Source organism: Wallemia ichthyophaga (assembly GCF_000400465.1).
Source record: "Wallemia ichthyophaga EXF-994 unplaced genomic scaffold scaffold4, whole genome shotgun sequence".
Classification (NCBI taxonomy): domain Eukaryota; kingdom Fungi; phylum Basidiomycota; class Wallemiomycetes; order Wallemiales; family Wallemiaceae; genus Wallemia; species Wallemia ichthyophaga.
In genome coordinates this window covers 450,791-476,878 of record NW_008806277.1, presented here as the reverse complement: position 1 = coordinate 476,878, position 26,088 = coordinate 450,791, and the positions used below count along the sequence as shown (strand labels likewise).

The following is a 26,088-nucleotide window of genomic DNA, read 5'->3' as shown; positions in this document are numbered from 1 at the left end:
AAGGGCAGAGACACGGAAAATCTGTTAGAATCTCGACATTTTTATAAATCTGTACAATCTTATTATTACATTCGATTAGCATTAACAATGTCTATCAACATCTTCTATTAAAATCCTCTAAAAATTTTGCATTCGCACTTGCACTGGCTTTATGACGGCGGCCACGGTCTTCCGTAGATATACTCATTGGATATCACGCTGATAAGTTCCTGGAATCTATCGAGCAGCCCGCGGTATCGGAATGCGCGGTTGTCTGCGTACTCGCTCACGTATATATCCGGATTGAGCGGGTCGAAGTAATTAGTGAGGAAAGAATTGAAGAGTGTATTATACACGTGTCTGGTAAGTATTGTTAGTGTCACATCCACCAAACTATACCATAATACCTACTGTAAGATTAAGTATCCAGCAATTAATTGTGTAGCAAGTACGATAAGGTTGAAAGTATTGACACGACTAAACCTCTGGTTTGTCACGTTGGCCGCGTTAGCTCGGCGTATCTGCCTCCTGCTTGCTGCGCTAGGTGGATTTGTATCGCGATGAGTATATTGATTATAGGCAGCGAGAGCATCATTCGTCCGCGTCTAGAGTGGCTCGTTAGATTAACATTTAAAATGAACCACTGACAGCTACTCACATGCGCCTTCTTCGCCATACCCTCTCCACTCTTGTCCGAGCGGAAGACGTCGAGAATCTTGTTCTGCGTCTGCGTCTGTGGTTGCCGCTCCTTCTTCCTCCGCTCGACATCTGCAGCTGTCGACTTAAGCGCTTCTTCTATGTCACTCAGTGCAACAAAGAGGGAAGCGTCTGGTGCTGCTTTCCTCTCCTCTTTTCCTCTGCTCCCCTGATCAACTTGGTCATCTTCATCAACGACATCGAAACTGTCGTTTGAGCTTATCGGTGATGTTTTATAGACTTGTGCTGGAGTCATGGGATAGAATCCAGGTGCCTACACATGTTAATTGTGCAGGTACTTTAACAAAACTTCCACTCACCTGCGGCGTCTTAAGCATACTGTTGCGGGCTAAAGATAAATCGAGATTGTCCTCCAGCTTCGTTACATCGAATTCAGCACTGGAGTTATCTGCTCCTTCCTCCGCCCCACTATCGCCTTTTACAGGCGTAGATTGACGATTACGGGGTATATGAGCTGGTGTCATCGGATAAAAGCCAGGGGGTTGTGGTGTTTTCATGATGCTGTAGTTGGGAATGTCTCTCGCCAAGTCTCCTGCGCTGAGATGCGTGCTGTTGCCATGGTTATTATTTGAATGCTTTTGCAAATATCGGTCGAATGAATTGCTCTTGTCGGGTGAATTATCAGGTAGTTTATCGGTTGCACTATCGGTTGCACTCTGAGGCGCACTCACCCCCATAATGTCGCTCTCTTCTGTAACTTTCCGAGGTATCTTCTTAATTTCTCTCAAGCTCTCTGAATTCTTTCGCGGGCTCTGCTTCATCTCATTCTCAGCGTTATGTTCCAGCTGTACGAGAGCGTCGTGAGCACCGTTGATGAAATCCTCCGAGTCGTCGAGGATATCGTCATGTACACCCAACCCATTAACGAAACTGACTGATTTAGACGCGGTGTTTGCGCCTGCTTTGAAGCTACTCTTGAAGGACTTGGAGTGGTTTTGGGGACTACTCTGGGTGTTGGCTGTGTCTTTAATAAGAGATGGTTGATGTGAATGCTCTGGTTTTTCTGATTTCTCTGGCTCATCATGTTCAACACGCTCACCATGCTCCCCTTTGATAGGTTCCTCTATATCCCTCCACTTATTCGCCCCGTTTTGCTCACGAATACCACTCCTTAAGCTCCTGCGACCGCCAAACGACCAGCGTGGGCGTACAGGAGGCGGCGGTGTAGCTTTAGCTGGCGAGTTCTCCAGTGAACCCGTATCTACCTGTGGGAGGGATGTGGAAGAACCACTGCTACTGCTACTATCCGCGTAGTCATAGTTGTCATCTTGATGGCGATTGTGATCGTGATTCAAGTTCTCGTTGTGCATGTACGAGCGTCTGCGCGGCGGCGATACTTTGGGCGTAGTAGACGAGAGCAGCGTGGGAGCGGACCGCGTTTGCGTCTCGGGCGGTGAGGGCGGTTTGGTTTGCGGTGCGAAGCTCGGCCGGGTGCGGTTGTATCTCATCCTGTTTCTAAAAGGTGTCGAGACGTTAGCGAGTATAGGTGATGTTTTGTGGCTACTGTGGTTGCTATGTGGAGATGTCGACGCTGGCTGTGAGTGGGAGTGTGGTTGTGGGTACATGTGTGTGTCGGCATCTGCCTCGGCTTCTGCTTCTGTCTCAACAGGCACGCTCTGTGATCTGCCGAATGGCGCAGGCGATGGACGCTGAGAGGGCGGGCGACTGAGGGCGCTCAGAGAGGCTTTGAGCGGAGTTTCTTCGTTATCTGTTGCTGTAAGCGGTGGTGGTGTACTGGGACGTGGAGATGTATTTGTAGCGACAGAGTCTGAGAAAATTGTACCCGCTTCACTGCCCTCGCCATCTGCGTCGATTTCCGCTCTCTGTCCATCTCTAGCTTGAGCTTCGTCGCCCGCATCCGCATCCTCATCCACATCGAAACCAGACACTGATAGCCCACCGAGATGGCTCTGCGAGTGGAGCGTGCTGTTCGGAAACACCAGCGGCTCTGGATCGTAGATGGTTGCGTCGTTGAGCTGACTCGAGAAATCACGGTATCGCGGTCGCTGTGTGCTTGTGTTGGTCGTCTTGCCGGCTTCATGCGTCGCACTGCGCTCAGCCTTGGCTAGCAGCTCCTCCAGTTGATAGCGCGCGCGCGTTCGCTGCGGCTGGAATAACGCGTCGTCCGTCGACATGGCAGTGTGCGGTGGTCGTTGTGGAGAGAGGAGTGCCCCCGCGTGTCTTTAGAAATTTACCGTTCAGTTTGCACGTACAACTGACTCGGATTGACGCGTTATTGCCCGCCCTTCACTCCGGCTTCTCACGCGTATTTGCCGCGTAGAAGTTGGACAAACATGCTCACTCATCACGTGAAATACCATGCATACACCAAATAAAACACATCAGAAGGATGTTGGAGGAATCTCCACAATCTGATCCGCGCCAGGATAGACTGGTAGCTGCAGGTCATACTTATCGACGACATACTGCGGTACAAAGCGGCCACCGAGGTAGTGCGTGCCAGTAAAAGACCGCGTGCCGAGTTTTGGTGCCGTGAGAGACAACAGAGCAGCCGGAGTAAATGATTTACCGTTAACATTACCCTTCTCCACATCCCAAGCTGACGGTATATCGACCGATACGATGGGCCTGTCGCTATCCTTAAGAGCAGCGATTGGTCCATCGAATGGTGGACGTGGATCGCCCTTGAAAGAGAAACCGAAAATGGCGTCGAGGACGACAGTTGATTGGTGAAGCGCACCTTCAAAGTCCTCGGCCTGGATCCTTTGTACGGAGAAGTGGTCGAGCTGCTTATCGAGCTGCTGGACAAATTGATTCTTGCTGGGCTGGTCGTTGATGAGTATACGTCTACGTCATGCGATATCAAATGATCTCACTTTGGGGTAAAATAGCAACGCTTTGTAGCCGAATAGAGAGAGGTGGCGTGCTGCCACCAGCCCATCGCCACCTTGATTGCCTGGCCCAGCTGCCACAAGAACTTGTTTGTGAGTGTGGGAGGGATATAGCCTCTGAACTGTCTGAGCACACGCAAGCCCGGCTAGTTCCATTAGCTGCTCCAACGTGTATCCACCCTCGCCCATCAGATCTTGGTCCAGATTTTGTGCTTCGATTTGTGTTAAGTACTTCATTCGTCTGCTTTGCGTTGAAATAAACCGCGATAGTAATGAAAGCCGTGAAATCGGTGATGTCATCGATGATCCAATTTGAGGTACAATGAAAATGCTTTTTGAGGATCAATACAGTACTACCAACCGCGAGCTGAGCAAGCATTTCTGAGCCGCTCAATATGATGCACAACAATTTTGAAGCAACCTCCAGCAACAATGCCTGAGAAAGGCGACGTAGTGTCATTTATGACAACAGCTGCAGCATCAGCGACAAGCCTAGCCCATTTTTCCACCTGCTCAGAATCATCTGTACTGCTAGGCAGTTCCCATCCACGTGTCTGAGCATTGTAAGACAGGCCACCGTCAGGTTGTATAGTCTGGTTAGTTGTTTAGCTATGATTTGTAAGAATTGGGCGAATATCAAATACACCAGCTTTGGTTTGCGCGTGAGGTTGAATTTTCGCAGACCGACATCGAGGGCCCTCACTAAGCCTTGCAAATAGCGTGGCTTGGTGCAGTTGATACCAACAGCGGCAACACCTGCAATATCATATCCAAATACCGTATCAATAACGTCTTCCATGGTGCTGCAACTTTCGCTGAAGATGTTAGCTCCTGGGAGGGTGCCATCGGGGAAGACGAGGGATATACGGAGAGGAGCGATGCTGCCAGATGTGCCCCGTATGCAGCTATAGGGTGACGAATGGCGCGTACTTCAGAAAGCAGCGGGATGGTTTCGAATAGGAGTATATCAACACTGTGAGTGTTGCAACTGCTTTCACCACTTGCAGCCGACGTAAATGGAATAGCTTAACATTCTCATTGTAGCTACTGCCATGATTGTGTTCATGCTGCTGGTTATGCCTGCCCGTGTACTCGGATCCAACTGCTTGAGCTACCGCATACGGTCCCAGCGCGTAAGCGAGAAATTTGTTGGGATGCGTATGCATTGCAGATCTTGCCAACGTGACTGCTTTGTTGGCTGCTTCGACTGCTAATTCCACGCTCTGGAATTCTTTCTCCCTGTGCTGGTACGTGCAGGTTTCAACAATATCTGCGTGTACGAGGTATTTCGCGTGTACCTCCTCGACACTGTCAGGAGCGTGCAGCAATGCAGCCGCACTCCACAATCGGCTGTTGAGACACCGGCCGTGGTCTTCTTCTTGTTGAGTAAAAGTGCCACTGTCGAGAATCTCAAGTGTGGGCGTTTCAAATTCAGTGGTCGATTTGAAATAATAGTGCCTATTTTCACTTGAATGTGCAAAACAATAACGTCATCCAAATATCTGCTGAAAATCGCGTGGGCTAGCGGGACTAAGAGATGAATATTCGCAATCTGTATAAGCGCACGTAAGTACCTCTGCAGCCATCTTATCCCTATCATCAGCAATCTTCGCACTTGAATCTGCGCACTCATGAGCTCATCGGAAGAATTCGAGATGGAGGAGGTCCAAGTGCCTCAACCGGCTCAGAATATGCCGGCCGAGGAGATAGATCCCGATAGAACAGCCAGCACTTTGGAATCTCTCAACCACCAAAATACCGCCGACGACGACGACGACGACCAAGATGAGTGGGAGGAGGTTGACGCTTCCGTGCAGCCTACGACATCCCAGCAGCCACAGCCAGGTCTTCAAATCACTCTTGATAACGCTGCTGTAAAGCGTCCCGAGAAGAAGGATTCCAAGTGCGTAGTGGCAATTACCCTAAGCGTACGCCTGCGCCTACAGCTCAGCTCACAGCTATTCACAGACCCAGGAAAGCTGGCCCTTCTCCCGAAGAGCGCGCCGCTAGATTGGCTTCCCATAAGATTCACGTTATCGCTTTAGTTGCAAACGCTAAACACCGAAATAAGCTGCTGAACGATGAGCTATTACATGTAAGTCACTATCAAGACGCTTTTTTTGATATTCAACTCCCCCACCACAGGCTCGGATGTTGTCTCTCGTGCCGATGCACTGTCAGCTCGCCTTCTCATCACTCACCCCTTCGAACGTGCCTGACCCAATCGAAAGGAGCCGGCTGTTCGACAAGGCGTTGAAGAGACTGCTGGATTGGTGGAGGAGCAGCTTCGACATTGACTACAATCTCAAAACCCTCCTCACCACTCCCTACGCCCAAACCAACGACGAGCTAAATAAAAAGCGCAAGGCGAAGGGTACTGTGGATGATAATGATCAGTACGAGGTTATTAGATCAGAAAAAAGTCTCCAGAAACGTGCTCTGCAGATGAAGGGTAGTAGGGACATGTCAGCTCAGCTCTTCACTGCTCTCTGTCGAGCACTTAACGTTCCAGCACGTCTCGTTACATCCCTCCAAGCAGTTCCATACCGCGTGCAATCCCAGCCAACCAATACCGTCGTTTCGCTTGACTCAGACGACTCAGACACCCAGCCACCGACGGAGAGATTCATGACGTGGAAAGAGCGCCAACGGAGCGGCTTTAAAGGCGACGACGAGGCTTTTATCCGCGGCGAGGCTGTCTCAGCGGACCGCGCACCACCCCAGGTGAAATTGAGCAGTCATCGACGTCGCAAGCCGAAGAAAGGGAGCAAGCAAGATGAATTCGATGTGCAATCCCCGCCTATTTTCTGGACTGAGGTTTTTTCTAGACCGGACGGACGCTGGATCGTAGTGGACCCCATCCGCAGCCTGATCCGCACTAAGGCGCGCAACATGATGGATCCGCAGAGCGCATACAAGTACAACAAGATGACGTATGTAGTGGCATTCGAAGAGGATGGCTATGGGAAAGATGTCACACCGCGCTATGCGAAACAGTACGGCACGCGCACAGTCAAGCAACGTCCACCCTCTACAAAAAGCAAGAACGGAGACTGGTGGGAGAGCGTTGCAGCTACATTCCAGCGTCCGTACCGACTCGCTCGCGATGATGTGGAAGACGCCGAGCTGCACCAAGCCCAATTCAGCGAACCAATGCCACAGTCGATGCAAGGTTTCAAAGACCACCCCGTGTAAGAAAAAACTCTTTTTCCCGCAGCAACACCCAACACACACCCACAGGTATGTCCTTGAACGCCACCTGAAGCGCGAGGAGGTAGTCAATCCGCCGCGCGAAGTCGGTCGGTTCAAAGGTGAGGTGGTGTATCCGCGCGCGAATGTACAGCTGTTAAAAACTTCGGAGAATTGGCTGCGCCAAGGCCGTATAGTTGTCGAGGGTGCGCAGCCGCTGAAGCGCGTCAAGCAGCGTGCCGTGACTATTGGACGGCGGAGAGTGCAAGAGGCAGCTGCTCAGGCGGGTGAGGAGGAGATAATGCAGGGTCTTTACTCCCGTCCACAGACAGAACTGTATAGGGCACCGCCTGTCGTGGGTGGAAAGGTACCCAAGAATAAATTCGGCAATATAGACCTCTACACACCAACAATGCTACCCGAGGGCGCCGCTCATCTGCCGCAGAAGGGCGTGGGGAAAATCGCGAAGAAGCTGGGCGTGGACTATGGCGAGGCTGTGACGGGATTCGAGTTCCGTCAACGCAGAGCTAATCCTGTTATAAGCGGTATCGTCATCGACGCGACATATAAAGAAACGGTTATGGATGCTTTCGAAGAGTGGCAGTCGCAGCAGGCCGAGAAGGAGCATGAGAAAATGGTCAGAGATGTGTACAAGCAGTGGCAGAAAGTGGTACAGGGGTTGCGCATCAGAGAACGTCTCAAGGAATATAGAGGGAATGATCAACAGCCACACGAAGAGGTTGCTGGGGGCGCTGTTAATCCAGGTACAGATGCGACATCTCATCAAAATGCACTACCCGCAAATGAGCTGCAGGGTGAAATCAAAAAGTATCAGCCTGGTACACACGAACAATCTCTTGACACTATCACTAAGGCGCAAAGAGCGTTACCAAGGCGCAACAGGCTGTTCGAAGGGCGAGAGGCAGACTCAGAGGCAGACGCAACCGATGAAGGTGGCATTGATCAGGATATGGAGGAGGTTGGAGTGGACAATGCAAATAAGAACAAAGACACCTTAGAAATAGACGTGCCAGCTAAGGTTGGCCATCCTGTCGCTCTCGATGTCTTGATCGAACAGCAGGAGCAAGAGAAATCTGCAAGTGCGCAGAAAGTGGCTCATGATGCTGATACCACACACGTGCCTGAGAGTCGTCTGCGGATGCGTCCCAGTCGTCCTAAACGAGCGAGACACTCATCGTCGGAGAATACATCGAGTAGCAGACGCATCACGCGTTCGAGAGTATCGCACAATAGCACAAGAGAAGATAGGAAGAGGAATGACGAGGCTGTAAGAGTTGCGCTGGATATATCTGACGAGAAAGAGGATGATGCGTCTGATGATGTGTCTGATGATGAGGTTGCTCCTATTGAAATATCAAGTGACGAAGAATAAAATACTATGAAACTTGCATTGTACTTCAGTTATTACCAGCTATAATGATCTAAAATCAATTGTGGAAAATTTTAGTATACCTGGCACAACGCGCAGGAGCATTCACAGCGTATATAGAAAGAGCTCAAAGTCCTTTGATATCACTAAAAAATCAATATTCACCTGTCAATTGCGTAACTTTGACATTCTTTGATTTGGTGAAATAGCTGCATCACATAACATATCTTAAAGGGTAACCATCACCATGAGCAGCGAATTGGAGCAGCTTCCATTGAATGTAATCATAAGCATGAGCAAATACTTGGATATCGCTGGCATATCACAGCTCTCTCAAGTCAGCAGAACCTTACGCAACTCAATCACGCCCTTTTACGCTGGTCGTCTGGAAGGTGCTAGGATTGGGACAAGCATAAAATCACAAATAGCTCATATTCCAAGCTGTCAAGTATCGATACCTTCAATCCCAACTCAGGGTTCTTTCAGGTGAGGCATCAGCCGAGTCTTGGGCACTTCTGACAGATGCCAGCAATGTCGTTGTCAACCTCAATACATCCGATGCTTATCTTCTCGAGAGCATTCTCGATAATCTTTCTAAGCTGCCTGATTTGGCTGAGCTCACGATATGCACTAGTCATTCTGTAATCACTATCCTCCACCTCGCATCGCGAATGATAGATTTAAACAGATTGCAGCTAAAAATTGTTGCTCAAGGAGCTGGTATTGCTCATCTCACCGATCCTCTAATTGGCAACTTATATCAACAACTTGTCTTGACTTTCACTAGATTTTACAGTGCCAGCGGGCTAATAGACTCCATGCGCAACTACTTTTATAACATTAGACCCTTCTGTCTGGTCAATTATGCAATTGAAGGTGTCTCAGTTCAATTTTGTCATAAACTGGTAAATTACGCTCCGAGTCAGACCGGGAGAGGAACATTGAATCATAAGCGGATGGGCAGTAACTCAATTGTTTACTTCAGAGATGACAGGAAGAGGCTTCGAGCTTTGTGAGCGGAGATGCAGATAAAATGCTGTTAGAATTGGCCGTATTTTCTTTCAATATGTATAAGCACGCAATGATACCCGTATTTATATGATTATACCATTCTATAATTAGGGTTTGTCGTGGAGATGAGCGTAGATCCTAGAAGCAATATTAGTAGGTGAATTTATGTACAAATTTGATCGTAAAAGTTTTCCACACTGCTTTAAGAATTTGAGAACCTATCATATGATAGTTTGCCCTTTATTTAGAAAGACTTACTGGAGCTACTCGCTTCTTCATCCAAATTTTCACCTTCATTACAAAACCCAAATCAAGAGGCACGCAAAACAAACATTATGCGTGTTAAAATGCGAGTCTTTTCACTGTTATTGATATCTCAAGTACAAATCTTTAACGCTATTCGGCTACCCCACCTTCGCGCTAACATCATATCGAGCTTTGTGTATCCGGTTTCTCCGGTGACCGTTAATGAGCGCATACCATTGATCGAACGATTTTTTTCGACTAATGTCTAATGCGACTCCACCGCTTCTTTCGGTAATCGGAATGACCAAGATATATAAAAACTCTCCATATCGCTGCTCTCAAAATCCACCAACCACACAATCTACAAACTCACAAGATGACTTCAAACAACACACTTCGCTTTGGTGTTTTAGGCATCGGTAGAATGGGAATGAGACATGCCTTAAATGTTAGTCGACATGGCTTATCATACGCAACACGCTCATAATCTCGATACAGGTAGTGAACGAACCCCGCGCTGAATTAGTTGCAGTGGCAGACCCACGCAAGGAAGTCCTCGAAGCATCTAGAGGCATTTTGGGTGAGAATGTCAAGCGTTTCACTTACGAAGAAGACATCCTCAATGATCCAACTATTCAAGCTATCTTGGTTGCTAGTGACACAACCCAGCACCCGTTCCTTGCGATGAAGGCCATCAAAGCAGGGAAACATTTGCTGCTTGAGAAGCCTATCGCTGTTAACGTCGATGATGCACTTCCAGTTGTCTTGGAAGCGAAGAAGCGTCCAGACCTCAAGGTTCTCGTGGGAATGTCTCGTCGTTTTGACGAAAGCTACAGAGAGGCGTTTAACAGGGTTAAGGGTGGTGAGCTTGGTGATGTGTTTCACTACTATGGCGTCACTAATGACCAGTACAACGCTGAGATTGCTGACTTCTTTGTCGGATATTCCAAGGCTAGCGGATCTATCCTTGTCGACTGTGGGATTCACGATGTTGACTTGATGAGGTGGTACATGGGACCAAATGAGAAGGTTAAGAAGGTTCATGCGGCTGGCTATAACGCGCGCATGCACAGGCTGGTTGAATCCAGGGATGCTGATAACGCAGTGGCTACTATAGTGTTCGAAAGTGGAAAGCTTGCCAACTTATATCTCTCAAGAACTGCAATACACGGACACGAATGCTGGGCGCAGGTGACTGGTGAAAACGGAATGATCAAAGTGAACATGGATAATGCGATGAACCGTGTTACCCTCGCAGACAATCAAGGTTACCGCACCCTCACCACTCAAGACTACTACGACAGATTTAGAGGCGCGTTCTCGAACGAGATGAGGGAATTCACCAGCGCTGTGCTCGACAATACCCCTCTCCCACTCGACATCGACGACGCTTACATCGCAAGCAAGATTTGCGTAGGTCTTCAAATGGCCTTTAGATCGGGCGAACAGATCTACTTTGACGCAGATCAGTCACCTCTGCCACCAAAGGGTATCGCAGCTTCAAGTCTTTAGTTGTGACGTTTTGTAGAAATGTTGATGAAATATTGAATAGTATCATGAATTTCACTTTCAAATAGATTGTCTGAATCATTGAAAAGCATTGGTCAATACCAAGTTGAGCGTTGATCCTGTACTAATAATCGGGAGACTGTGGATGATATTGAAGAAAGCGTAATGACAATAACGATGTCACCAGGTTACATACTTGGTCGATAAGTAACATGGCCACACTAGTACAGCATATTCAAATTCAATCGGGTTGTTGGAACAAAAGCCAAAAATATTTGCACGTTAAACGTGCTCCACTCTGACGAAAATGTGTCATCCTTGTGCAGGGGCCATGCTAATCTTCTCTGTATTGTTCCAATATTATGTGTGCCGCGATGGGCATTAGTAAACGAATTGTGGCGGGGTGCCTTCATGCGCGTTTGGTAAAATGCAAATGAGCTTTATAATTACAATGAGTCCTTCAAAAATAGTAAAACGCTGTATAATAAAAATTCAATGAGAGGCTACTGTTGTAAGCTACGCATCTGTAAAATTATAAATCTGCAAGTACGCATATATCTACAAAAATGTCTCTTGCTGGTATTTTGGAGTGTCTGTGAAAATAATGATATTAGAAAAAAGCCAAGGATCATATTGAGGGTATAAAAGCTACAGATAAGTCTCCTCCTCGTTCTTCAATTGTTATTATTCGTGCACTTCTCCTGCGCGAGCTGAGCCAAAAGCTGGAAAGAAAGGAAATGAATTAGTCTATACTCGCTGAAATTGCAAATAAGCCTCTCTAGCACATATAAAACACACATCATCCTTCTACACGCTGCTCGCATAGAGTAGGCAAGGATTGCGAGCCGCAATTCTCAACAATAGCAGAGCATTAAAAGAGGCTAAGAGGTATGATAATCCACACGGCTTTCGAAACACAAGTTCAGAAGTAGCCTCGTCTCACATATTCCCATCACACTATATGGGCGATAGATAGACTTTTGTCCGACTTGTCCACAACCGTCACCAAGAGCGATAGAAAATGAGAGCAACGAGGATAATACTCGAGCATGTGCATACACCCAGGATCAAGTTCCTGGGAAGGAGAGTGTGGAGCAAAGGTGAGGAGATTATCGATGATAGTGAGTGAGATTGGTAGCTCACACAAGCCATAGAACCAGAACCACCACATCCTCATCCCGATGCGCCAAAGGATTTTAAGGATAACTTTGCTTCGTTTGTACAGGCACGTGAAAACTACACACAGCCAACGCCATCCGCACCCAACACTTACACTAATTTCTGGGATTTGCCTCAACGATTCCACAAGATTAAGTTCGCTCCTTACAGCGAGTACGAGATGGAGGCTATTGAGGTAGGTTGTGCGTTGTGCTCTAACGCGTCACTCACCACGCTGCAGTCCGGCGGTGCTTCGGTTTACTAATGATTTAATGAGATTGTTTGAAATAAATATAGAGTTACTTTTGAAGTCCGTGCGATAAAGAAATAATGCTTTAACAACGACTCTAGCGTGATTTCTAGCGTGGATTTTGTGTAACAAGTATCAAACAGTGCATAATATTATAAGAATACATTACATATAACGCTTTAATATACAAATGTTAATGTTACTATTAATTTCCAAGAAGCAAGTAAGAAATCCTCATTCTGGCTTACCGCCGATAGAATTCCATACGACGTCAGCATTGGCAGTGGGTGCATCAAGTACGTCCAGTTCCTCTGCACTGAACATAAGTGGTACCAAATAATGTCGCGTAGGGATAAGCAGGATAATTATTACTGGGAATCCGATACCCGCTGATATAAACCACGTTAATCCGTATACCACTTGGTTTCCTTAATCTACTCACCAATTGTTTGACTAATTGCAATTGTCATCGCGAAAAACAACCATTGAATACCGACATAGAGAGCTATCTTTACACGACGAATAGTGTGCAATTTTTCGCCTTGTACGAAAGCCGCATCTCTAAATAACGCCAACGTACGAACGGTGATTCCATTTTTTTCGATACTAGTCCAACCTACCAATATGAACACACCTGAAAATAAAGCTCGTGGCATGGTGCCTAATGCCACAAGAAAAGGCCTGGACATGGTTGCCAAAGTCAATCCTCCCACGACTAAAAACCCAACTCGTTGTTCAACAAGACGGGTAATTTCTATCTTGGTAGAGGGCTTGCTTTTTGAAGGCTGGTCCTCTACATTTTCATTAACAGTCCTTTGTTTGAATATCGAAAGAGATTCTGTGCTCCAAGGACATTGAGGTACCAAGCCATTAGGAGCTGGAAGTCCCAAGATACCTGCTATAAAGGTTGTTATACCAAGAACAAAAAAGTCCCAATGAAATCCGGCCGGTCTCTTGACAGGAAAACTGCGACTTTGTGCCATCACCGCGGAGACATTGTGATCAAACCAAAACAAAAGGGTGATAAGGAAACCCAAAGGTAAACCAACAAATACCCATCGAACTTCTATATTCCAAAAATCAACTAACCAAGGTCGGTCCATTGTAGGGAAGAAGCTCTTAGTAATTGGTAACCTTTCTATGGGAATGCGTCTTAGACTATTTTCAGGGAAATGACTGAAACCTGTCCAGAAAAGGATTCCAGCGATGAAGGCAAAGTATGCAACCAAGTGTCGTAATCGGAATGGTAAATAGGTTGTTCCACCAATTGCAGAAGCTAGGTAAACAGAGACAGTAAAAAGAATGGCAATTGTAACACTTAGCCAGCCCGTTGCATTGTCTAGAGGACTTGGCTCAAATTCGAGTATAAGGAGCTCAATACCCTTTTCAATGTAGATAACTCCTACGTAGTATCCAAAAGTTTCACTTGTCATATCCGTAATAAACCGAACAAAATCGCATGTGTTGAAGATTGCACCGATAAAATGAAAAATTGCTGACCAAATGAGAGACCAAGCTTGAACGCGTAAGTAATCCATTTGGTTAAGGCCATAGTAGCCGACAACTATGTCATATTGTGTATAATTAACCTTGAAAGACATATCAGAGAAAAGAAGAGAAAAATCTTGATACTGACAAGATTGATTAAACCAGTGATACCAACAAAGGTCAAAGGCTGTATAGCGAAGAGGGGAAAAATAATGGCAGCCATCGCCGAGGATAGAATGACTTCATTGATACCATATGCCGCATTCGTTCGATGATACATATCAAGAACGTAGGCTATCGCTGGCATAAGGCTTTGTAGGATGTTGGATTAAATAAAGTGGAGAGTAATTCGACTTACTTGATGAAGTACATCCTGAAAACGTAAAGGACTACGGTGGGTAGATTTCGAGGACGAAAAGCAGTCATCCAATCAGAAAAGTACCAAGGAATTCTTTGCTGTTTAAAATGAAGATGAAAATTTAGATTGAAACTGCGTCATTTGCTTACCTTGATATCAAGTAGGATCCCTCGGAACGGAGCTAATTCATTGAACCATGAACGCCGAGACCAACGCTTATCTTCGTAGAGCTTGAAAATGTTGAATTTATTGTGCTGAGATTGTCTTGTCTCTTCGAATCCAGAGTTCTCTCCACCTTCTCCTTTTGAGGTCATAGTCCGTGTAGATAGCTTCATAAATAATAAAAACTAAGATAAAAGCAAAAATAAAAAAATAAAAAAATCTCCATACCAAAAAGTCTACTCAATCTTTTCATGTTTGTACCAACAAGTCTTCTTTGCATTCACACATCGATTTCAATAATGAATTAGATAGAATAGTATAGATTACATCCATATGGGGTTTTTTGACGCGAAAGAGAGAGTGTGTGTGTCTATAGAGGAATCCAATGCATTGAAGAGTCGTGAAGAGAGAGAGAGAGATGTCCGTGTTAAATATGGCTTTTTCTTATTTCCTTTATCTTCACCGCGCCTCTATAGTACGCGTGTGATCACGAGGTAGCCGAAGTATCTGCGCAAGAGAAGGGTTCGCCAACGAGGCCAGCGTCGAACTGATCTCTGATAGATATAACGGAAGCGTAGAGACCACCAACGGTGACAAAGACGCCAATGACGACGATGGATACGTTGACGATAGACTTGATCCAGTGCGACGTGCTCTTCTTCTTAAACCCATCCAGCCAACTCCTGTTAGGCTCCTGGGGGAAGTAGAGGTAGAACCAGACGATAGCGTTGAACCAGATGCAGAAGAAGCTCGAGAAGACGGATCCGATAAGTCCAAGGAGTGAATCGAAGAAGGGGATAACAGATGCGATGATGAATGCGAGAATTGACACACCGAGTGCGCACCCCAGCCACACTGCCCAGAACACCCACGTATTCGCTTTGAAGTGAGGGCTGTTGCGCATTGACTGTACGAATATGGCTATGGCGAGCGAGTGGCAGATGTTGGAGCCGCCTGCAATGAGACCGATCAGGGCGACACCGTATGAAACACGCTTGATTACCTCAGTCGCACTACCCAGTGCAGGACTGGCAATGTACTGCGTATTTGTTAGTTTATTACTGTGCACCGCCTCTATAGCTCACCTGGCCCGTATAGTAGTAAATGGTGACACCCAGTGCGATGTAGACCACAGTAATGCTTCCTTGGCACATATAAAGAGCCTTAGGGAAATCCTTTGGTTTGCGCATCTCCGGTAAGATGGAAACGAACCTGAAGAGTGGAGTGAGTTGATTTCCATGCTATATGCAAATCACCCACATTGGACTAGCAGCATAAGCGAAAAGCAGATTGACAATAGCCAGCATAGCATCAGCGAAAGTGGCAGTTTCAGTAGCGGCAACCTCCTTATCGTAAGGACCAGTAGATGGCGCGGCGGCAGGTCTATCCGAACCGACGGCGACGGCGATAGTGAGAATGAGAACGGAAGCGAGGATGCAAAAAACGCCAATCCAGGCAAGCCAAGAAAGCATCCTGTATGTTCTAAGTGAGCCAACTGAGGCGACTAGAACCATAGCGACGATAGTAAATACAACTGTACACGTTCCATGTGCAGTAATTGCGTTGAAAGCGATAGAAATAGAGAGTAGCTGAGCCCCCAATACGAAAATAACATAGAGAATATAGAAAGAAAAGAGACAGATTCGGGCAGTCTCACCTCCCATGATCATGGCGATATCCGGGACGGAGTGAGTGGATTTGTGATGCTGGCGGAAGTTGTAGGTGACAATAGAGCCCCAGGTAGTCATTGCAGCCATCACAAGGAGGATGATTACACCGGGCACGGCACCGAGAGTTGCAAAAGCGGAAGGGACGGATAAGATACCTAAACCGAATTGAATCTTAGTCATGACGATAGCAGCCATTGGCCAGTTGAGCGTTTGGAATTCTAATTCCCCGTCATGTGCTTCAAACACGGCCTCCTCGTCCTTCATTTTCTCGAGCGACTTCTTATCGTTGTCTTCTCCTGAGTGGGCGATGTGGGACTTGGAGGGAGTAAGAGGAGTAGAGAGAGTGCGTGTCACTCACCCCCACGACGAAATCACTTTCCTCTTTTGTTGTCATTTGGTGGTCCGATGTAAGGAAGTAGTGGGAAGCGTAGAGTGGCTCAATTAAGAAATGTTTTTGCGGGAAAACACAGCTTAGTTGGTTTGTTTAGATGGCCTGCGTAAATTAATAGTGTAACGTTGGCTGTTATTCAAGTATTAGCTGTTCGCAGAAGATTTGCTTGTGGCGACCGGCAGTCCAACAAGCTCGACAACGAGTCTCAAGGGATTAAGCAATCAAATCTATATTAACAATGTACTAAATCGCAAAACACAAACATTCTGCCGGATCTGATACACAAATGAATAAAAGTACATTTGAAAGGGATTTTAAAAGTGCCTGCTCTCAAGCCACTGTCTGAGTTGCCGTGAGTGGTCGCCGTTTATGTACAGCTGGTTCTTTGGGAGCTTGAGCTTGATGTCCAGATACGGGATATCTGTGAGTATGTCCTGCTTGAGGGACTTGGGGGAGTGTGAGTGGCTATACAACAACTCCCTCAACCCACCTTGCCATCACCCTCTACTTTTCTGATAATGGTTGAAATTTGATTGCCGCGTTTGTACTCGGTGTAGACGGGCAGGTTGTTCGTGCGAGACCTGGCGATGGAGTAAAGCTGCAGTGCTTTGCTGGTGATTTTCATCCTTCAGTCACTTGAATCGAGGCGAAGAGAGAAGACCGCTCTTCAACACACCAACCCAACGATGCGCAATACGTTTGTAAAATTAATCAGCAGCTCTCTCTCCCTCCAGGCCAAATCAAAGGCCAAGCTTTCTGCTAATAGGGTGAGCGTGGGCGATGCATCCGCCAACCTCAAATCCATCGACGCCAATCGCCCGTGGTCTGCATTCGAGCTTACAGTCGTCACCAAGAAGGAGAAAGGACATATTCCACTAAGGGGGATGGTTGAATTGCCCCATGATCCACGTAAACACAAAGAGGTTGTCCTTGTTTTCGCAGAGGGTGGGTGGTGTCTGAGGTGATACAGCGGCAATCTCACCTGAATATCCCCGTTATACAGGCCAGGATGCTAAAGACGCCAGAGCTGCCGGGGCTGATATAGTAGGCGGTGAGGAATTGGTTCAGGATGTGAGTGGGTTGTATCATTAGCACAATCAGTCTCACACACTTCCTCCGACAGCTCCTATCTGGCTCTCAAGCCCTCCCCACAAAAGCCATAGCTCACCCATCGATTCTCCCGCACGTACAAAAGAATCTCGCCAGGATGCTCGGTCCAAAGGGACTGATGCCAGCCGAGAAGCGCGGCACCGTTACTACCGATATCCCATCCGCTATCAACGAGGCCAGAGGTAAGGTGGGCTGGAGGGGTGATCGCGTTGGCGTGGTGAGACTAGGCGTTGGCAGAATACAATTCCAAGGTGGCCAATTGGAGGAGAATATCAGACAGTTTGTCGATGGATTGAGGAGTGGTGCTATTGTAGACGCTGCTCCAGGTCAGCCTAGACGACGTGAGTGGAAGGTGTTTGAAGATATCCTTGCTAACCTTTTGCCTTTCCAACTCGCAGTGACGGTGGTCGAGAAGATCTATCTCAGCAGTACACAAGGCAAAGCCTTTGAATTGAGGTTGTAGCTCTACAAATATACAATATACAATACATCATTTATCTTTTTTTTTCTAAACGCGTCATCGCATGCGCACACTTCACCACCACGCTCATCACCTCAACGCAACCAAAATATGGTACTAGAAGCATCATTTGTGTTGATTGATAACTCTGAGTACATGAGGAATGGCGATATACTGCCGAACAGATTCCAAGCGCAAGTTGACGGCGTTGGGTTGCTTGCGCAAGCGAAAATGAACATGAATCCCGAGAACACAGTTGGTTTAATGACATTCGCTGGTCCTTCCCCCGAAGTTCTCGTAACTAGTACGGCTGATGATGCCAAGATAATAGCGTCGATGCACGATGTTAAGATATCCGGCGAGCTCGATTTCCTCCATGGCGTCCAAGTCGCTCAGCTAGCCCTCAAACATCGTCAGAACAAAGTGCAGAGACAGCGCATCGTCGCTTTCATTGGCAGTCCCGTGAGCGAGGAGGTGAGCGAGTTGGAGAAGCTGGGGAAGAAACTCAAGAAGAACAATGTCGCTGTCGATTTGGTTGTGTTTGGGGAAGTGGATGAGAATGCAAACAAGTTGCACCATTTCATTGAGGCTGTAGGTGGAGCTGAGAATAACAGACTCCTTTGCGTTCCTCCCGGCAATCAGACGGTGTTGAGCGATTATCTCATCAACTCCCCGGTTATTAGAGGTAGCGTAGATCCAGATGAAGGCGGTTCTGGTTCTGGTGCTGGCGCTGGCGCTCCGGCTTCCTCCTCCTCCACATTCGAATTTGGCGTTGACCCCTCCCTCGATCCTGAACTCGCTATGGCTTTGCGCATGTCGATGGAAGAGGAGCAGGCGAGACAGACTACCACATCTAGTCAGCCTGAGAACGTGGAACATATGGAGCAGATAGACGAGGACACAGAAACACCTCATAGAGGCCAGCAGGGCGAGATTAAGGAGGCAAAGAAGGAGGATGATGTAGAGATGGCTGTGGAGAGTAAGCCATCTAACCAAGAGGACAGTGCTATCGCTGAGGCAGATGCTGACGCTGACGAAGAAGATGAGATTCAAAAGGCAATTGCCATGTCGATGCAGAATAACAAAGAGGAAAACAAGTAATAGTTTATGCATGGTTTATATTGGTATGATGGGGTGTTTAGGGTATTTCTATGAGCATTTTTATTAGTGTGTCTTTGAGTGTCTATTGTGAGTCTACTTTTTACTCCACTTGTTGATATTTTGAGGTGAGGAAGACGAATTAAGAAGAGACTGAGGGGGTTTAGAATAGTCGTATGCCACTTTAAGAGCAGGTTCATCATTGTAGTCAAGTTGATCATAAACCTTTGACAATGGCTTGAGGAATATATCGCGATAGGGTGCCTTAGAGTGGGTGTTTTGTGTGTGTTTTCTAATGCGATGTTTAGTGCGACTTGGTGGGGGTAACGTTGGTGATTTTAATGATTGATTTGATTGATTTGATTCATTTGCCAACGCACTCAATCGCAATCGAGCAGCATCTCTCTGTCGCGCTCTCCTCCTATCACCAAGATAGCATCTCCAGTGATTAATTAAACGCGGGTGATTAGTTTTTCTCCACTCGATACTCCTTCTGCGCATCATCACTCTCTTATCATGTAAGCGTCTAAAACGAATGAGATGATTACTAGCAAATTTCATCTGAGATCTACGATAATCATCGTCGAGTTTACGCGTGAGGTAATCTTTCGCAGCGAAGAGATTGACAATGTAGGAGCTATCCAAGGACAAACCGAGAAAGTTAAAAAAGTGCTTTTCCATAGTGTAGTCGTGTATATGACCACTAACGATTTTGAGTTGGTTGAGAATATTAAAACGTTTGAGCACTCTTCGACGAATCATAGAGTGTATCTCGAGTGGCTGTGGTTTGAGACGGGGGAGAGGTGGATTATGGTAGGTTGGGTAGATAAGAGAGCCAGTGAGGCGTGTCTTTACGTGTGCTTGAATGTTGTAGAGGTGCCGTGTGTATCGTTTTTCATGTTCTTGTTGACGAGATTGAGATACGCGTAACCATCTATCACCAATTATGGCTAGTATCGCAGGTGGCTGTTGTAGTTGCTTGTCGAATTTAGCAATCAACTGCCTCACCCTGTTAGCCTTCTTGGTGTGTTTATAGGTACGGAATTGAGAGCGTATGTAAGCGGTGTACGAGTGGGAAGGCGATCCAAGTAAAAGAGGCTTGTAATATTCAAACTTGATTCTGAATTTGTAGTCCGTGTGCTTGAAGAAGGGTTTCATGGAAGTTGCTTGGTACACTGCTAGAACCACTACATCCACTACAACCACCAAAATGGTACAAATTCACGAATTAAAAAGCGAGGATGAATACACAGATGAGGAGATTAGTGAGGACAGCGACGTTGAGCAGGAAGTTGACGCTGAGGAAGAATTTGATCCATCACAAGAGACATACTTTGAAAGATTTTCAGCATTGAAGGATATAATTCCATTAGAGACAAGAAACTCAATTTTAAGTAAAGTAACAACCACCTTCAATTTTACAAGAAGTTCAAGTAAAGTACTTGGAAACCTCGTTTGGGTTGTTACAACTTCTTCACTACTAGTTGGTTTACCACTCGCACTGGCTATTGAAGATGAGAGTAGAATCTCAATGGAGGAGAAGTCGTTGATGGCCCAGCAATCAGGCGCACAGCAAATGCTCTCTCCTGAGGGTGATAACAAGCAACAGCAAGGCGTGAGTCTGGCTGCGTATACTAGAGCCAAGAGCCACAACTAACATCCACTCTAGGTCGTTACACCTGGTTTTTAATTTAAAATATAAAACAGATAAATACTCATCTCTATCCCTAACCATCATGTTAAATAACATTATTAGGCGTGGCAGTTACTTTATTAGATCTAATAAATTTAGGCCATTCTCATCTCTCTCATCTCTCTCCGCCGATGAGATAATGCTCCAAGACTCCGGTTAGATCTACTCGCCGGTTATGACACCATGTAACACCCTCCACAGTACGCAAACTGGCTCAATCAGCTATCTCCCCCAAAGTTAGAGAAATGGATGAATCTGAGCATATGAGCAATGACGTAATCTCTCATCTATTCAATCAAGGCGTGAGAGGCGTGTTTATATCGTATGTCTTACCAACAAATCACAGCTAATGGGTATCGAGGTTGACTCTCAGTTCAATGGCTCTGAATCCTCTTTCATGAGTGTTATTTTGGCCATCGAGGGTGCGTTACTTGTCTTGATGTTATCGAATACGTCATCACACTAGAGCATCCCACAGAACTTGCAAAGGTCGATCCATCTGTCAGTGTCTTATGCGATGTACACAACACCCTTGTTTGTACAGTTTTCAACAAATACGCTACAGATCCTCAAAAGGAGCTTTATCTGCCCCAGTTGACTACCGATAAGGTCAGCTACGTGTATTAGTCGTGTATTCCCCTTTAAACCCCCTCAGATCGGCTCTTTCTGTCTCTCCGAACCGGCATCCGGCTCTGACGCTTTCGCTCTCCAAACCAAAGCCACAAAGACTGACAATGGCTATATCCTCAATGGTACAAAAATGTCAGAGAATTGTTGAATACTACCCACTCTAACACATATTCTTAGGTGGATCACCAACGCCGCAGAAGCTCAAGTATTCCTCGTCTTCGCCAATGTAGATCCTTCCCTTGGCTACAAAGGCATCACGTGTTTCATCGTCGATAAAGACCAAGGTGTCCAAATTGCCAAGAAGGAGCAGAAGGTGGTGTCTTTCACGCTCATTCACTTCCTTTAACCTCCTTCCAGCTCGGCATCAGAGCCTCTTCAACCTGTGTCCTCAATTTCGACGATGTATTTGTCCGCGATGACCAAGTCATGGGCCAAGTCGGCAAAGGATAGTGTGTTCTCGATTTGCCTACTACGCAGAATCTAATCAATTAACAGCAAGATAGCCATCGACATACTCAACGAAGGTGTGTGGCGGTGTTTTGTTTAGTATTTACTGTACAACTCATCAAAATTCACAGGTAGAATTGGAATGTGAGTTGTATTTTTTTTAGTTGTGCAACTCCGCACTCAACACTCACCACTCAGCGCTGCTCAAATGATTGGTCTCGCTCAAGGCGCATTCGCCAAAGCAGTACCGTACACATACCAACGCAAGCAATTCGGCAAGGCTGTAGGGGAATTCCAAGTGAGTAGGGGTATGAAATAATTACACTACACTCCAACCACACACAGGGCATGCAATTCGCATTCGCAGACGCCCACACCCAAATAGAAGCCGCTAAGCTTCTCACATACAACGCTGCGAGACTCAAAGAAGAAGGTAAACCATTTACCAAAGAGGCGGCGATGGCCAAATACTACGCTTCGCGCATCGCACAAGCTGTCTCGGGTGACGCAATCGAATGGGCTGGCGGAGTTGGGTTTACGAGGGAGACGGGCATTGAAAAGTTCTGGCGCGATAGTAAGATCGGCGCTATTTACGAAGGTACTACCAACATCCAGCTCGCTACTATCGCAAAATTCATCCAGAGGGAGTATAGCGATATGTGATTTAGTTTGGTTGCGAGATTGGCATTTGTATCACTATATCATCAACTAACGCTAACGATCTTGACAATACTACGATTCATGAATATTACATAACAAATCTGGAATAGCCTGACTCCAATTAAGAAAAACGGAAATTTGAGCAAGAAGTGAACTACAAGGAGAGATAGCAGAAGCAGCAGTGAACAAATCCTAGAACACTCCACCACTGTCTCTCTTAACCGGCTTCACCTTCTTCTTGTCAAACTCGACAAACTTGTCCTTCGCGATTGATGTGGACAGATTGAATGGTTTTTTGGTTGAGTCGTGCACATCTGTTGACATACGATTAGCTCTGAGTGCAGAGCTTTTATTTTCACGAGCGGCAATGGAAGGGGTGTTGGTGGATTTGACGGGGATGCTTAGGGCACGTTTATGTCCAGGGGTGCTAGCAAATGTGAAGGTGTCGGTGGAAGAGCGTCTCGAAAGGGTCGAAGACGGTCTGCCTCCATTCACAGAAGCCTCACCCGCCTCATCCGCCTCACTGCCCATCCTCAATCTGCTAGCGCGCGTCTGGCGGGGAGTGAAAGCTGGCTGGCGCGTACTAGCTACGTCTACGATTATACTCGCGCGACGATGTCCGGGTGTATTGGCGAATATGTCCCTATTTGCGCCATTTGCGCCATTGCTTTGTGAGAGGGCAGACGGCGACCGGCTGGTTTCGTCCACCTCGCCACCCCCCAATCGCAACCTACTAGCGCGCGTCTGACGGGGAGTGAAGACTGGCTGGCGTGTGCTAGCTACGTCCACTGCCATACTCGCGCGACGATGTCCGGGTGTGCTCGAGTAATCCACTGGTGTGCTGCTTGTGCGTCGTCTGGCTGCTGTTAGAGTCTCCTCACCCCCCTCAACCCCCTCACTCCCACGTCGCAGCTGAGAAGAGCGCGACTGGCGTACCTGGATCTTGGGTGTGCCGAGTGATTTTGGCTTGGGAGTTGCACGATCACGATCAAGCTTGCCTTCTCTGCTCTCTACTCTTGCACTCTCGCTTGTGTTTGCACGCCCCTGCTCGCGCTTGGGCGGGGGAGTGATGCCCATGCGCAGCATCGCAGCTCTGCTCAGCTGCGGCTGTATGCTCGGACGCCGCGTGGAGGGCACTGTGGCGTGTGCCGGTGGGTTTGCCGGTGGTGTCTGAGGTTTCTGTGTTTCGGAGAAAGCACCTTGGTCGCCATCCCTTATAGAGAGACGGTGGAGTTGCTCGTCTATGGCGCTGTTGGCGCTGTTGGTGTTGCACTCCACGCCACCGCCTGCGCCTTCTGCACCGTCTGTGAATGCTGCGGCTACCAACGCGCGGCCTTGGTCAGACGCGGTAGAGTGCTGTTCAAGAACGCTGTCGGCGTGCGGGAAAGGTGCGCGTGTGAGGACTACGGGCTTCCCGTTGAGCGTGAGCGAGTGGGTGCTTGTGTTTGTGCTCTCAGCGCTGTCGAAATCCTCAGCTGATGCGAGTACGGCTACGTGTGATGACTGAGTGGATTAGCGCACGTCTCCCAATCCACGCACCCTCCACTCACATTCTCTAAAATAGACGCCAGCGTCATTCTTTTCTTTCAACTTTAAACTTTGTGATGATAGAGGTGCGCTGAGACGCATGCTCGGTGAGACGCCGCAAGCAGATGCACGCATTTGGTCAAACGCGGTTAAAAGAGAATTTACCATTACATTTACACACAAAGTACATCACAAGCAATAAATAGATGCCATCACCCATTCTCACACTTTATGACGTTAAACGATGGATAGCCACGAGGAGACTCGAGGTCAACTGCAAACCTTAACACTCCATCAACCATGTCACAGCCATTCGAACAAGGTTACATCCCTCAAATTAACCGTCAAAACAAGCCCGGCTTGGAAGCCGACATGCCTTCGAAGCCTGTCATCGACAGACTTCCAGACGGCCCCTACAAACCAGCTGGCAAGTTGGACGGTCGTGTGGCACTCGTTACTGGCGGTGACAGCGGTATTGGCCGCTCCACCTGTGTACTCTACGCTCTCGAAGGCGCTGCTGTCGTATTTACGCACCTTCCCCAGGAAGAAAAGGACGCAATCGACACCATCGACCTCATCAAACAGCGCAAACCAGATGCTAAAGTGCATCGCTTCGCTGCTGATCACAGAGAAGAGCAGGATTGTGTGAAATCCGTCGACGAGACCGTGTCCACTTTCGGAAAAATTGACATATTGTTCAATAACCATGGCACTCAGACTATGGTGTACGATATACAAGATATCTCTCTCGAACAGTGGCACAACACATTCGCAACTAACATCCACTCCCTCTTCTACCTCTCCAAAGCTGCACTGAAACACATGAAACCCCACTCCGGCGCTAATATCATAAACAACGCCTCTGTAAATGCCTACATTGGTAGACCAGATCTGCTCGATTACACCTCCACTAAAGGGGCTGTAGTCAGTTTCACTAGAGGTCTCGCGAATCAATACACCAACAGGGGCATAAGAGTCAACGCTATTGCTCCAGGCCCTATACAGGCTCCGTTGAGAGAGTCTACCATGCTCGAACCTGCCCAGGAAAGCTTCACTACTCCTCTCGGTCGCCCCGGTGAGAGTGTAGAGATCGCTTGCGCTGCCGTCTTCCTCGGTTCAAGCGATTCTAGCTTCATCACTGGTGAGTGTTGACTCTAAATCCTTTTTTCTACTAACTCACCTCTTCAGGTCAAACTATTCACGTGAACGGCGGTGGTTTCACTACTAGCTAATCTTGTATGCTTCAAGATCATGTATTTATGACTAACGATATACTTCAAAATTCATGTTATGCGTAATGACATGAATTGTGCGTCCGTCATCAGAAGGCAATAGGTTTAGTGACTTTGCTCGTATAGCAAGCGGCATGATCAGTTGTAAGCATGTCTCGTTCGAATCCTCCATTGAGTTCAGCGGGAATGTTACTTTGAGATACAATTTGAAACTTATCGTAAAAGTCTGCCTCTTCGTCATTCCCAATACCTTGATATTCGAAAGAAGACGTGGATGTCAGATTTGTCTTGGCCTTTTTTTTTCGCCATCATGGAAATTTATGTTGTCAATCATTGACATAATATTTGAATCTCCAGTAGAGACCCTTATTACTTTGAGCCTTGTGAAGTTAGCATTCTTAAGAAGCTTCCCACCCACATTATTAAGAGAGTTCGAAATAATATCTTCGAATTTGGTAGTATAGAAAATTGTTCGAGGACGTGAAGGATTTCCTCTTATATCCACTGACGCAAAAGAAAGCTACTGAAATTGACGAAAGCAGACTTGTATGAGTTGGCTACAAACAAAATGTGTAGTGTACACACGTAATCAGATGTGATTCACTTATCAATATCATATTCCTGAGACATATACTTTCTATTGTATCAGGTCAGTGAATCCAAGTTGCGGTGAATGTTTCGGGTCTAAACATACGAATCACATAATCAAAACTTATGATAGTCTTGGAAAACTTTCTTTGCTAAGCAAAGCTCACACAGATCGTTGATTTCCAATTACCCAATTATTTCAGAGCAATTTCATATGGCAAGCTCCCAATCTAGAAAGTGTGGGCATGGTTTATGATGAAAAAAACAATGACA

General features: G+C 46.9%; 16 protein-coding genes across 16 annotated transcripts; 9 read left to right on the top strand and 7 right to left on the bottom strand.

Annotated features, from left to right (window-relative positions):
* Nucleotides 1–149: 149 nt before the first annotated feature.
* On the bottom strand, nt 150–2,831 carry J056_003491 (uncharacterized protein; the record flags this gene model as incomplete). The annotated part of the gene is made up of 4 exons (XM_009268714.1): nt 150–339; nt 391–584; nt 638–949; nt 996–2,831. 4 exons carry the CDS (start codon nt 2,829–2,831, stop codon nt 150–152), a joined length of 2,532 nt encoding a protein of 843 aa, XP_009266989.1.
* Nucleotides 2,832–3,038: 207 nt separating this feature from the next.
* On the bottom strand, nt 3,039–5,134 carry J056_003490 (NAD(P)H-hydrate epimerase; the record flags this gene model as incomplete). Its single annotated transcript, XM_009268713.1, has 6 exons — nt 3,039–3,482; nt 3,534–3,760; nt 3,910–4,141; nt 4,195–4,453; nt 4,521–5,006; nt 5,115–5,134. 6 exons carry the CDS (start codon nt 5,132–5,134, stop codon nt 3,039–3,041), a joined length of 1,668 nt encoding a protein of 555 aa, XP_009266988.1.
* A 45-nt stretch (nt 5,135–5,179) lies between these two features.
* On the top strand, nt 5,180–8,130 carry J056_003489 (DNA repair protein rhp41; the record flags this gene model as incomplete). Its single annotated transcript, XM_009268712.1, has 4 exons — nt 5,180–5,451; nt 5,517–5,643; nt 5,694–6,739; nt 6,789–8,130. The coding sequence occupies 4 exons, from the start codon at nt 5,180–5,182 to the stop codon at nt 8,128–8,130; spliced, it is 2,787 nt and encodes a 928-aa protein (XP_009266987.1).
* Nucleotides 8,131–8,374: 244 nt separating this feature from the next.
* Nucleotides 8,375–9,143, top strand: J056_003488 (uncharacterized protein; the record flags this gene model as incomplete). The annotated part of the gene is made up of 2 exons (XM_009268711.1): nt 8,375–8,613; nt 8,657–9,143. The coding sequence occupies 2 exons, from the start codon at nt 8,375–8,377 to the stop codon at nt 9,141–9,143; spliced, it is 726 nt and encodes a 241-aa protein (XP_009266986.1).
* Nucleotides 9,144–9,760: 617 nt separating this feature from the next.
* On the top strand, nt 9,761–10,896 carry J056_003487 (uncharacterized protein; the record flags this gene model as incomplete). The annotated part of the gene is made up of 2 exons (XM_009268710.1): nt 9,761–9,832; nt 9,883–10,896. The coding sequence occupies 2 exons, from the start codon at nt 9,761–9,763 to the stop codon at nt 10,894–10,896; spliced, it is 1,086 nt and encodes a 361-aa protein (XP_009266985.1).
* A 1,018-nt stretch (nt 10,897–11,914) lies between these two features.
* Nucleotides 11,915–12,316, top strand: J056_003486 (uncharacterized protein; the record flags this gene model as incomplete). The annotated part of the gene is made up of 3 exons (XM_009268709.1): nt 11,915–12,014; nt 12,048–12,247; nt 12,293–12,316. The coding sequence occupies 3 exons, from the start codon at nt 11,915–11,917 to the stop codon at nt 12,314–12,316; spliced, it is 324 nt and encodes a 107-aa protein (XP_009266984.1).
* A 219-nt stretch (nt 12,317–12,535) lies between these two features.
* J056_003485 (Putative transporter) lies at nt 12,536–13,734 on the bottom strand (the record flags this gene model as incomplete). The annotated part of the gene is made up of 2 exons (XM_009268708.1): nt 12,536–12,690; nt 12,744–13,734. 2 exons carry the CDS (start codon nt 13,732–13,734, stop codon nt 12,536–12,538), a joined length of 1,146 nt encoding a protein of 381 aa, XP_009266983.1.
* Nucleotides 13,735–14,796: 1,062 nt separating this feature from the next.
* J056_003484 (N amino acid transport system protein) lies at nt 14,797–16,373 on the bottom strand (the record flags this gene model as incomplete). Its single annotated transcript, XM_009268707.1, has 4 exons — nt 14,797–15,348; nt 15,395–15,521; nt 15,570–16,294; nt 16,338–16,373. 4 exons carry the CDS (start codon nt 16,371–16,373, stop codon nt 14,797–14,799), a joined length of 1,440 nt encoding a protein of 479 aa, XP_009266982.1.
* A 311-nt stretch (nt 16,374–16,684) lies between these two features.
* J056_003483 (uncharacterized protein) lies at nt 16,685–16,995 on the bottom strand (the record flags this gene model as incomplete). Its single annotated transcript, XM_009268706.1, has 2 exons — nt 16,685–16,816; nt 16,861–16,995. The coding sequence occupies 2 exons, from the start codon at nt 16,993–16,995 to the stop codon at nt 16,685–16,687; spliced, it is 267 nt and encodes an 88-aa protein (XP_009266981.1).
* A 61-nt stretch (nt 16,996–17,056) lies between these two features.
* Nucleotides 17,057–17,943, top strand: J056_003482 (50S ribosomal protein L1; the record flags this gene model as incomplete). The annotated part of the gene is made up of 4 exons (XM_009268705.1): nt 17,057–17,315; nt 17,374–17,441; nt 17,494–17,821; nt 17,879–17,943. 4 exons carry the CDS (start codon nt 17,057–17,059, stop codon nt 17,941–17,943), a joined length of 720 nt encoding a protein of 239 aa, XP_009266980.1.
* Nucleotides 17,944–18,051: 108 nt separating this feature from the next.
* Nucleotides 18,052–19,041, top strand: J056_003481 (26S proteasome non-ATPase regulatory subunit 4; the record flags this gene model as incomplete). Its single annotated transcript, XM_009268704.1, has 1 exon — nt 18,052–19,041. The coding sequence occupies one exon, from the start codon at nt 18,052–18,054 to the stop codon at nt 19,039–19,041; it is 990 nt and encodes a 329-aa protein (XP_009266979.1).
* A 93-nt stretch (nt 19,042–19,134) lies between these two features.
* On the bottom strand, nt 19,135–20,196 carry J056_003480 (uncharacterized protein; the record flags this gene model as incomplete). Its single annotated transcript, XM_009268703.1, has 1 exon — nt 19,135–20,196. The coding sequence occupies one exon, from the start codon at nt 20,194–20,196 to the stop codon at nt 19,135–19,137; it is 1,062 nt and encodes a 353-aa protein (XP_009266978.1).
* Nucleotides 20,197–20,248: 52 nt separating this feature from the next.
* On the top strand, nt 20,249–20,728 carry J056_003479 (uncharacterized protein; the record flags this gene model as incomplete). The annotated part of the gene is made up of 2 exons (XM_009268702.1): nt 20,249–20,653; nt 20,708–20,728. 2 exons carry the CDS (start codon nt 20,249–20,251, stop codon nt 20,726–20,728), a joined length of 426 nt encoding a protein of 141 aa, XP_009266977.1.
* A 46-nt stretch (nt 20,729–20,774) lies between these two features.
* Nucleotides 20,775–22,471, top strand: J056_003478 (uncharacterized protein; the record flags this gene model as incomplete). Its single annotated transcript, XM_009268701.1, has 11 exons — nt 20,775–20,886; nt 20,933–21,033; nt 21,078–21,153; nt 21,210–21,340; nt 21,387–21,493; nt 21,539–21,674; nt 21,719–21,810; nt 21,857–21,885; nt 21,940–21,952; nt 22,007–22,106; nt 22,154–22,471. 11 exons carry the CDS (start codon nt 20,775–20,777, stop codon nt 22,469–22,471), a joined length of 1,215 nt encoding a protein of 404 aa, XP_009266976.1.
* A 189-nt stretch (nt 22,472–22,660) lies between these two features.
* On the bottom strand, nt 22,661–24,045 carry J056_003477 (uncharacterized protein; the record flags this gene model as incomplete). The annotated part of the gene is made up of 2 exons (XM_009268700.1): nt 22,661–23,971; nt 24,019–24,045. The coding sequence occupies 2 exons, from the start codon at nt 24,043–24,045 to the stop codon at nt 22,661–22,663; spliced, it is 1,338 nt and encodes a 445-aa protein (XP_009266975.1).
* A 250-nt stretch (nt 24,046–24,295) lies between these two features.
* J056_003476 (uncharacterized protein) lies at nt 24,296–25,227 on the top strand (the record flags this gene model as incomplete). The annotated part of the gene is made up of 2 exons (XM_009268699.1): nt 24,296–25,136; nt 25,184–25,227. 2 exons carry the CDS (start codon nt 24,296–24,298, stop codon nt 25,225–25,227), a joined length of 885 nt encoding a protein of 294 aa, XP_009266974.1.
* Nucleotides 25,228–26,088: the final 861 nt, after the last annotated feature.